General features: G+C 39.0%; 1 protein-coding gene across 1 annotated transcript in view; it reads left to right on the top strand.

Annotated features, from left to right (window-relative positions):
* The first annotated feature begins 222 nt into the window (after positions 1-222).
* LOC118587532 overlaps positions 223-11,897 on the top strand; it is a 39,238-nt gene continuing 27,563 nt past the window's right edge. The window contains exons 1-3 of the mRNA XM_036193563.1: positions 223-289; positions 1,580-1,604; positions 4,248-4,361. Coding sequence (XP_036049456.1) covers positions 233-289; positions 1,580-1,604; positions 4,248-4,361 — 196 coding nt within the window. The 5' untranslated portion in view covers positions 223-232. The remainder of the gene's footprint in view (positions 290-1,579; positions 1,605-4,247; positions 4,362-11,897) is intronic.

The raw sequence follows: 11,897 nt of genomic DNA, 5'->3' as shown, positions 1-11,897 counted from the left end.
TAGTTTGTCTTCCTTGAAGACAGTCCAGCAACAGCCTAACCATATTGCTCATTAGGTTTAGTAAAATGTACCAAGACAGTCCAGCAACAGCCCAACCATTTTGTTCATTATGTTTAGTAAAATGTACCAAGTCTGTGTGCTCTTACTCACCTCAAACAAAGATCTCATGCAAATAATAATCAGTTCTGTGAGCTAAGAGTCACTTTCTGTTCTCTTAGTGTCTCCTGAATCTATGGACAACACAACTACAACAGTGTTCAAGCGAAAGCCTCCAATTAGAATGGTCAAGGTAAGAAGGCTTTTTCTTTCTCTGAGGTAGAAAGGTTGCCTCAGTTGTCCCCTTGTGTTTCATTGGGTATCACATTCGAATCATTAAACTGATCTGAGGCATGGATATTAGAGAGTTTGTATGGGAAGAGAAGGGAATGGAACTGTACCAACTTGGTCTTGAGTTAAGATAGCATATATCACAATGTGGCACAACTTTGCATTCTGCTTTATGAGTGATTCCATAAAGGTGGGTGCTTCTTTTTTCTTTTTTTTTTAAAGCTTTTAAAAGAAGCATTTATTTGTAGTATGTACATTACAGGAAAAACAGCATAAGAAGCCAAGAATAGCCACCCAGTCACAAGCAGCTCAGCTCGATGTGTCCTTCTAGATGCTGCAAGTGTACATTCATTTAGGGAATTGAGATTATATAGCATGTACCATGCTTTCCCCCACATTGCAGATATTCACCAACTAAAAACCCCATGCTACATGAGTATTTTGATAACCAAGAATACGCCATACTATCTCAATCTGTCAGATAAAACTATAATCCTGTCTTCCTTGGCAACAAAAATTTCATAGAAGACCAAAATGGCAGCAGGCCTCTAGATAGAAGTACTGGTGAAGTTACAATTAAAATTCTGCATTCCAGGGCTGGAGAGATGGCTCAGTGGTTAAGAACACTGACTACTCTTCCAGATGACCCGGATTCAATTCCAAGCACCCACATGACAGCTCACATGTCTGTAACTTCAGTTCCAGGGGATCTGATACCTTCACACAGGCATACATGCAGGTAAAACACCAATGCACATTAAAAAATTCTGCATTCCTCAATGCTCAGCTTATAAGAAAACACAACGCCTCAGACCACTAATCCTCATGGTTTAAAGATCTTACCAACTGAACACTGAACATCCAGTCTGGACACATTAAGCTTCCAACACATCAAACTTTGGGCCATATACTCAAGCTATTTGTAAAATGTAGTCCCTAGTAACAGAAAACACCTTAGTGAAAAATACAAGTTTTCATAGCTGGTATGTGATGTAGGTTTTGCAACCCTCTAGAGGCCAGACTTATTTACCTGATCTGCCTTTGAATCAGAGAAAGTGTGAAAGGTAATAGTTTGTGTCATAAAGTAGAGAGACTCAGATCTTCTGTGGCATCATCAAATAATGTACCCATTAATACAGTCTCTTTATTGTCCTGATTTTAATTATACTGTGTCAGTGGAGAAGCCAAAGCCTTTGCAGACATTATTCAGCATGATCATGGCATTAAATATCTTCTTTCCTATTGATTACAGGGGATGTCTAGAAAACGCAGATATGGTATGTATTTTTAATCACTTTCTAAAGCACAGTTTAGATAGGAATTGTGAAAACACTGATTGTATTTTTTGTGTGATGCACCACTGTAATCTAAAATGCTAACTGGTAATTAGAATTGTGGTTTTAGTAGTGGGGCTTTTTTTAAAAAATTAGAAGAAATAACACAGCAAGTAAAAACTTATGGATATTTCTTTGTTTTGCTCATCAGTAAACCCTTTTTTTAGTCTTGTCTATTATACTACCAGTTGTGTCTAAATCTTTTTCCCCAAAAATCATCATGACATTTTCCAGGCCTAGATTACAGTGACAGATATGTAAATTGAAAAGTCAGAATACAGGTTACCTACAAAAATGTGCTCAAACTTCATCATAGCCATGCTTTGTCAGGCATATGATTTTGTGTTCATCCATATCTGAATAAAGCATAATTCAGAAGCTTTGATAAAGATATTTTGCTGCTCATCTCAAGAGCCACTTTTACCCCACCATGGGCACAATAATCCCTATGGAATAGTTCTAGCTTCTAGCATCTGCCTGCAATAAGGCAAATCTACAGGAATCTTAAATGCTATAATGACTGCTGTCATGGGTAGAAGTCCTAAGTAGTCTCATTCAGCAGGCAGGAAATAGTTTGAAAGGTACACATTCTTCTTTTCGGATGACAGAGCCTGAAAATGAAACACAATACATGGGAGCCTGGGGTGGATGTGGGACTCGCTTTTGAATAGACATGACTCATTTTAATAGGATCTGGAGAAAAGCTTAACTGGGTTCACAATATTAGTATAAACAAAGAGCAACACAATTTATGCACAGTGTCAACTAAGAATTCTGGTCACCACCTAGATGTTTATCAGTGCTATCTCATTCTTTAAGGAATTTAGGGGTTTGTTTTTGGTTTATTTTTGAGACAGGTCTCACTGTGTATCCATGGCTGTACTAGAACTGTATATATATATATATATATATATATATATATATATATATATATATATATATATATATATATATACACTTTCTGACCTGGACCTCATACAGCTTCACCTGCCTAAGCCTACATGTGCTGTTTTTAAAGGAGTGTGCTATGCCACCGGCCCCATGGGAATACACCTTTAAAATTTGGGCACACTCTATGCTTCAGGAGTTTTTCCTCTCAGTGGTGGTCAGTCTCCATGTTTTGAAATTCACACACAGTAGGTACATCTTTTCAGCAGTGAACTGTGTGACTCAATACCATTATTTCATAGTGCAACTACACTTTTCAGGACTTGTGGAAGCTAGTATGCTAATATGGGCTGGAGCTTATGGCCTGATTGCCTCTGTATATGCTTAGCATGTCCAGGACCCAGAGTGATTCCTGGTTCTGCTTAAAATGTACCCAGGATGGCTCAGTCCTATTAATTTATGCCCTTGAGAAGGGGAAGAAGGAGAGACACAAGTTCAAGGTCATTCTTTGCTGTAGAGTGAATTTCAGGCTAGACTAGAATACAGATATTTTCTGGAAAAAGAAAAACATAGCAATATAGGACTTTGGTGAGAAAGGCATGAACAAGTAAGGGACATTCTCAGTGCTCCTGTGGTCACTATCCCTATCTTAGTTAGGATTAATAAAGGCTGTACAGATGGGCAATGAGGATGTCACCTAGGAAGTGATGTGTACGGGCACTGTTTAGTATATTACCAATGCACCTGGCTGCTGTTCTTGTCAGTTCATGATGAGAACATATCCAGGCTTGGATAGTGGAAGGGAAGTTTCTATTCATCCCAACCATCATGTGACAACTTGGCTTTGAGTGACTTTGAATCTCAGCATCTCTAGGAAATATGTAATGTTCACCTCTCAATGTGGTCCTCTAACCAGAGAATTGCTCACTGAGAGGCACCAGGCAGATTGAAAATATTGGAGGAAGACCATAAATTTCTGCTAATCTAGGACCCTCCTAGCCTCTCACGTAAAGAGTGAAGATAAACAGTGAAAATAAATACATCCTCTACTGTTGGTTACATGAGTAACCAACACAAACCTCATGCTACCTGGATTCACTCACATGTAGCTGACTCTTCTACCATTTAACAGATACCACAGAGCATGTCTGTAGTATATCTGCTTTTCTTTGAGTTTTAATTTATGTGGTTATATATATATATGTGTGTGTGTGTGTGTGTGTGTGTGTGTGTGTGTGTGTATACATATATATGTGTATATATATGTATATACATATATATGTATATATATGCATAAATACTTGTGTTTTGAACTGAAAAGTCTCATAGAGAGTCAAGTATATAGCATCTTAGTGAAAACCACACAGAACTGAGGGAGTTTGTAAATTTTACTGTTTATCTGACTCTAAGAGAAATGTTGATGCTGCTTATTAGGAACAACACCAATGTAACACAGTCATGTTGCTCTTCTTGCATTGTCACATTGACATGCATTTATGACTTCCCTTCAACATCAATGTCATGCATACTGGAATGTGCAGTGCATGCAGAGACTTTCCCAAAACAACACATTGACTCTGATGACAGTGCCTGCAGAGGGGTCATGAGATGAAATGGACAAACAGAACCATTACTGGTTTCCTCTATTTTTATGCCATGAAACTGACATAACTGTCTCTGTTGTGAATGCATTCCCAGGGTCAAAGATCTTGGGAAAATTGAATTGGGAGGTCAATGTTGTTCCTAAAGATGCTGAAGGACCTGAAGCCCAAGCCGAAATTTGCAGAAAAATACCACAAAGTGAAATGGAAGGTACTGTTGAAATGCAGTAATTTGATTGAATTGTGTTTCATAATTATAGATCATATTGTGTGATACATGAACAAACTGAATAAATTAGCAGTATTTTCCTATGTAGATACTGTAAATTTGCTGTCTCTGTCACTGTCCCATCACCTGGGCAGGCAGGAATAGGTGAGCCAACCTCTCTATTACTTTATCCCAGAAACCTGTGATGTAGATGAACTGAATATAAATAATCTCATGATTGACATGGTGACTGTCAAAATTGTCAAGAGTTAGGACAAAATTTGAAACAGATAACAGCATTTCTGCTCTGACCCAAGGGGAGTGGGTCGCTGGAGTAGTGTTTCACACCCTGTGCTTATGAGAAAGAACAGTAGAGACAAGGACATGGCAGGAGGTTTCTATGCTTTTCCTTTCCAAAGGCATCATGGTAGTCTTGCCTGGTTTAAGTATTCTTGGCTTCTGGCTCTGTCATTTGAAGGCAGTCTTTTAACACTTAATGCTTTTCAGCATTCATCACTACCAAATGTCCAAGTCTGTCATTGTGCTTGCTAGCTCTCCATGGAATGTGTGTATAAGGTACTTTCCCAGTTTGTGTGATGAAATACTATGACCCAAACATGCCAAAGAAGGAGTGTTTGTTTTGCCATGATGTCATGAGTATGGTGTCCATATTTGCTGAGAAACCATAGACAAAGGAGCCTGAGTCAGAGGTCCAGTGCACCAAGAATAGAGAAAAGGGGTGTTTATGCTCAGCTCACCTTCTCCTACAGTCATGGATCTCAGCCCCAGGAACAATGCACTAATAGCTGAACCATTTGTTACCTCAGTTAACCTTGTCAGGATAATGCCATAAAGGTATGCTCTGGGATCTGGACCTTATGAAGTTGACTGCTGATGTTAAAATAACTGATATGGTCATTTTAGAGTTTTAATATATGGTAGAGCCAGTCTCTCTGATAGGGGACAACCTTTCCCTTTACACTCAAATGTACATATAAATAAAGGGCCTATGAAGTGGTTTTGGTGATGCAGTTCCTGTCCCTGGGTCCCTTGATACATTTGTAGCAGTGCCTTTTTCGTCCTCTCGTGACTCTTTTGTCCCTCTATAAGGGACATTTGCCAGGTAACTGCTGAATAGCTAGTAGGGCTCTCTAGTCTGGCTTCATTGCAGCACTAGCAAAGTTCTGACAATTAAGTATGTCTTTATGTTCTTTTCAATCTATGTTCCTTACATTGGCCTGCATGTTAGATATTTGAGTCAAGGAAGGTTAGAGCCTGATATTTATCTTGGATCCTTTGACTTAATGGATGGGAAAGGGTCTTTACTCTTGCCCATCCTTAGTGCCCAGGCATTCTTGATCCATCTTCCAAGGCAGAGGCTGGGTTTGAGAGTTCTCCTAAAAGACTGCCGAGGTTCCTCAGGATAAAGGACATGGATTCATAGGGATCAGCTCTCCTGGTTCCCATCTTGGCCATAGGCTATGTCTGTCCTCTGTGCTGTCAGTACTTGAGTATCTCTCTTACTCTTGGCATGGTCTGGCCTATCTCATCTTTTCTGCAACATGAGATTATAATCTAAGGAATCATCTTCCTCAAAATGGCTTCTTTATATAGCTACTTGAGTAGGTTCACAGCCAAGGCTCATCAGAAGTATGCCTGCTTCTCCTGGACTCTCTAATTGTACAAGTGGATCTGGTATCAATCATAGGATAGGCCTGTAGGTTTGATGCACAGTGTTTATTGATTGTAATGTCAGGCTCCTGCTTCTGAGCCATGTATGCCAGGTACACGGGATTCTACTTCTAGCCTTCACCTTTCATTATCCCTTATTACCTCTTCCCCCTATCCTTCTCCAGCCACTTCTCTTCTTTCATAATTGCCATGTTGACTCAGGACTGTAGATCTGGCAACTCATGGAGGCCTATATGATCACTTCTACCTGTTAACTTATTATTGATGCTACATACTGGAACACATTGCCCATGCAATGTGGCCTAACTCCCAGGCATATCTCCCAGCCTCAGCCCTTGGTGTACTGGGCTTGTTTGTATTCACTAAATGTCTCTCTTTCACAAAACTAATGAGGCTGACAAGGTCACTGGGAGAGAACTGAACAGAACCCTTCTTGGGGACAATATCCCTAGAAAGGCAGTTGAATCTCAGTAGGTCATCTGGATCTTCACTACATGTACTAAGGTGTTGTAGGATATTTTGTTTGTGTTCTAACAAATAAAGCTTGCCTGGAGATCAGAGAAACAGAGCAGCCAGCCACTAGAAACTTCTTACCTCTATGAAATCTCAGATCGAATGGGGGAAATCCTGTCTCTCTAGGTGTCCTCAGACTGAATGGGAAACTGAGATCCAGTCTCCACCCACCTTATATTCCTGTCTCCACCTCCCTAGTGCTGGGATTAAAGTCATGCACCACCACCACCTGGTTCTGTTTCTCTTTTTTGTCAGAACACAAACAAAATATTATACAACACAAAGGTAATCCTCGTTTTTCTCCAAGTCTTCCCTCTGTTTTAGTTTGCTTTATGGAAAGACAGTCTAGCAGCAGCATCAGAACCATCTTGTTCATTAGGTTTAGTCACATGTACTAAGTCTATGCACTTTTACCCACATCAAGTAAAGTCCAGTGGAAATAGTAAGCAGTCCTGTGAGCTGACAGTCACTTTCTGTCCCCCTAGAATCCCATCAACCAGCTGACAGTGCAGCTTCACCAGTGGACCAGCAAAAGCCACCAATGAGGATGGTGGAGGTAAAAGGGCCTTTTCTTTCTCTGAGATAGAAAGGTTACCTCAGTGGGTATCACATTTTAATTATAAAACTGATCAGGTTCATCATGTGTTGTTGTTTTAAGTGCATATTTTGCCTGTGTATGTATATTTGCACCATGTATATATTTGCTGCCAAGCAGGGCAGAAACACCATGTGGGTGCTGGAAATCAAATCCCAGTATGAGCATGTATGTCTGTATGAGAGTATCACAAGCCCTGGAACTGGAGTTACAGACAGGTGTGAGATGCCACGTGGGTACTGGGAATTGAACAGCCAGTGCTCTTAACATCTGAGTCATCTTTCTAGCCCAGTACATCATGTTTTTAAATATCCTCATGTTGCCAGGCAGTGGTGGCACACACCTTTAATCCCAGCACTTGGAGTCAGAGCCAGGCAGATCTCTGTGAGTTCCAGGCCAGCCTGGTCTACAGAGTGAGATCCAGGACAGGCACCAAAACTGCACAGAGAAACCCTGTCTCGAAAAAACAAACAAATAAACAAAAGATCTTCATGTTGCTAGACACACTAAGCTCCTGACATGTGAAACATTGGGTCATATGCTCAAATTATTTCTACCATAGTCCCTAGAAACAAAAAATAACTTAGTGAAAAATATAAGTTTTTGTGAGTTGGCTTTTTAGAGCCCATTCAATATGGTGGAATGCTTTGCTCAGCTTTGATGAGGGATAGGCATGGTGGGGGGTATTAATCCTTTCTCAACTGAATGTACCAGGTTTTTTTTTACTCCCCATGGGAGGCCTTACCCTTTTGGAGGAGTGGATGAGGGGTGGAGCATGGGAGGAAGCAGCAAAGGGGAATGGGAGGAGGGATGGGACGGGGAACTGTGGTTGGTATGTAAAATGAAAAAAAAAAAAGAACAACAACATTGAAAGATGAAAAAATAAAAATACAAGTTTTCATAGATGTTAAGTGATGTAGGTTAGGGAACCTTCAGTAGAGGCCAGACAGGTTATCAAGATCTGCCCTTGAATCAGAAAAAAATTGGAAAAGGTACTAGTCTTTAGCACAAAGTATAGAGTCCCAGATCTTCTGTTACATCATCAAATAAGGATTCCATTAATATAGTCTCCATTTCAACTATGGAAGGATCAGAGATCTTTACAAATACTACTCAACATGACCTAAATTTTAAATACTTTCTTTCATTTCAATTACAGGTGTTATATAATAAACGAAAATGTGGTATGTACTGTAGAATCACCCTCTTAAGACACAATTTAGATGAGAATTGTATAAATACTGGTTGTCTTTTTTTGATGGACTACTGTGATATGAGCTGCTTACTGATAAATATATATGACATGACATCCCAAGTAACAAACATGACTAGGTGTCTATAATTGTCATGTTCAACTGTGATTCCTTTAGTTATTTGGGTGATTTGTTTACCAAGTTGTGTCAAAATTTTTTCCAAAAGAAAATATCCCAACTACCTAACCCAATTTCTAGTGACAAGTTTGTAAATTGAAAAATCAGAATACAATTTATCTACAAAAATGTGTCCAAACTTGACCACAGCCATGCATGGTTGGGTTACATGCTTGCGTTCCTTCATAGATGAATCAACCAGAGAATAAGAGGTAGTGATAAGGCTCTTTAGCTATGCATCTCAGAAGCCACTTCTTACCATCCCATCAAGGGCACAGTAATTCTTGTAGAAGAGTTCTGCTTTCTTGCATCTGCTTGCAATAAGGCAAATCAATAGGGATCCCAAACACTACAGTGACTGCTGTAGTGGTTAAAAGTCCTATGTAATGGCATTCAGCATACAGCAGTCAGTGCTTTAAAACGTAGAGAAGCACACATGCTTATTTTTGGGTGACAGAGCCCCAAAATTAAATAATGTACATGAGAAAGTAGGATGGATAATTCCAAAATGGGTTTCTCTTAGATATGATGTATTCCTGTAAGTTCTGGAGAAAACCATTAACAGATTAGACAACATCGGCATGGGCACAAAGAGCCATAAAATTTAAGGACAGTGTCCACTAAGACTTCCAGTCATCATTCATTTCATGATCTGTGCTGCATCATTATTCCAGCAATACATTTAAAATTTTATTTCTTTTAAAATTGTTAATATAATTTTATTAATTTAGATAAGTTTATTCACTGTATTTTGTCTTATTCATCCCTCATGACTCTTACTGTTCATAGATCCTCTCTCATTTTACCTTTTCCCAAATTTTATCCTTAAAAAATAACTCGCTATTCCATTTTGTGCTAAACATATGCTCAAACTGACACTGGGTTGACCTTCCAGGGACAACACCTTTAATTAAACTGTCCTTCCTTTACACAAAAGCCATAAATTACCAATAGCTTCTCAGTTAGGGGTTAGAAGGGCTTCTGAACCTCTCTTCCCTGCAAGCCAGTGTTGACCTCTTTAATCTTGTACAGGTCCTGTGCAAGCAACCAACAATAAACTTTTAAAGGAGAGCTAGACTCTGAGCAACAAGGCTACTTCCTGTCATGGGTAGTTAGACTCCATGTTGCCTATTCCATTTTTGCTCTGGGGAATTTACATAGGCACCAGGGAAGAGTGTCACTGGGCATCATTCTATCCACATTGGTGTTGTCTGCATGCTGAGGCTCTCACCAGTGAGCTGATGTGTTAAGTGGAGCTATTATGGGGTTTGGCTTTGTACATACCTATCATGCCTTAAAACTCCATATAATGTACCCAGGACTACACAATCTATAATCTTTGATTTAGAGTGGTAGATGCCTTTTCTAAATAGTGAATTTTAGGCCAGCCTAGGCTAAAGACCTTTTTAATCAATAAAACAAAACAAATAATCAATAAAATATAAACTGAAATAGAAGAGGTCCCTATAAGATCTGTTGATGGAAGGAGAGTATATAGAAACTGACTTTGCCCATAGCAGGTTGACCAAATTTCAGAGAATAGCCACATGCCCATAAGTATATGATTATCACAAACTGAACTTGGTAGGTTATTTAGGGAGAATAAAAAGGACTCAGAGCTGGTAAGGAGTGGAGAGATATAAATGTAATCAAGAGAGTTAGAGTGATGAGTAGAGATGAATATGATCAAAATACATTTTATGGAATTCTCAAACAATCAAGTATTTTATTAAAAATTTTGATGAGGAAACAGTGAGCAGACATGATGCAGTCATGACTTGTGCAGCCACATCTCTTATCTATTAGCACCCAGAGAGTAGTTACATCATGAAGCACCAGACCCCCCTTTAATGTCAGGTCATGTTCAGGGTTTGTACAGGGTTGGACAATTTAAAGGAACTTGTTTTTTTGTCCAACCTTCATGTGACAATTTCATTTAGAATAACTTGGACTCTGACTCATCACAGAAGACACACAAGCATAAGTCACCTCTCAGTGTGGGTACTTGATGATCAGAATCACTTCCTGAGAGGTCCTTGTCAGGATGAAGATGTTGGGTAAAGGCTGTGTTTACTAATTCAGAGATCTTCTACAACTTATTTTGGAGGAAATACATAATTGGAGTCAGGAATCAAAGGCAGAGCATCTATCTCTTTGGTTATATCTGTCAGGGAATTTGATCAGAGCATCATGGATATGACTAACATGGTACCCAAGGTTAAAAAGTTAGAGGAATACACAGCTCCTTACCTTCAAAACTCACTTAAAGTGATACCATATGTCCTGAATGAGCTGTAAAATATCCTGGATAAGCAAAGAATGAAAATTAAATAACTGTTGGTCACTGTCCTGTAGCAAACTAAATACTTGCTCAGGATTCAGTCATTCTTGTCTAATTGAATTGTTTTTACATTTCACAAACATTGTAGAACACTTGTACAATCCATGTGTTTTTCCTTATGCTTTAACATATGTTTTACATCAATAAGACTCCTCATGAAATTTTTAGTTCCCTGGTGCAAAGATCTGATCACAGTGGGATTGCATGGATTTCACTGTGTCCTGATGCTCTAACTGGGATTTAAATGCTGCCTATCAGTCACCACAGCAACATAACACAGTCATGTTACTCTTCTTTCTCTATTGTCACATCTGTGATAATTTAGACTTTACCTACATCATGTGACCATAATAGACTTTATCTACATCATCACGTGATGCATAATTAATTGGATGCTGACTCAGTGATCTTCCTGAAGCACCATTCTAATAATAGTGACTTACCTGAAAATAAATAAGGAGATCAAATGTACAAACACTCAACTATTCTGTTTCCTCTGTTTGTCTGCCATGAAGCTAACATAACTCTCCCTGTTGTGACTGCATTCCCAGTTTCTGCATTACTAAAGAAAAGGTGCATCAAAACAACTGTGATCCCGCTTGATATGGATGGACCTCAAGTCATCACCAGTTCCTCCAGAGAAACATCACATATTAAAACAGAAGGTACTGAGGGAATTCAGTAATTGTGTTCAATTATGTATAGTAGATGCCCTTTATGCTATGCACTATATGTAAATCTATAGAGATGTTTTGCTGTAGTTTTTAATGTGTAGATACTGTTAATTTATCTAGCTCATCTGTAGAAATAAAACCACAGAATTTAAATAGGATAAATAGGTTTAAAGGTTAAAGATAACCTTTGCCTTTCATTAAGTAAGCATAGGAAAGCTGAGCCTTACCTTGTATGAGTGAGTATGGCTTCACCTGGGGTAGGCATGAGTGACTGAGCCACCTTCTCAGTCACTTTGTCCCAGACATGGATGATGCAGATATGAAAAGTCTCAAGAGTGATCTGATTAATGTCCA

This window comes from Onychomys torridus, chromosome 7, assembly GCF_903995425.1.
Source record: "Onychomys torridus chromosome 7, mOncTor1.1, whole genome shotgun sequence".
Taxonomy (NCBI): Eukaryota; Metazoa; Chordata; class Mammalia; order Rodentia; family Cricetidae; genus Onychomys; species Onychomys torridus.
The sequence above is the reverse complement of the archived record's forward strand: the minus strand, read 5'-3'. Positions and strand labels throughout refer to the sequence as shown.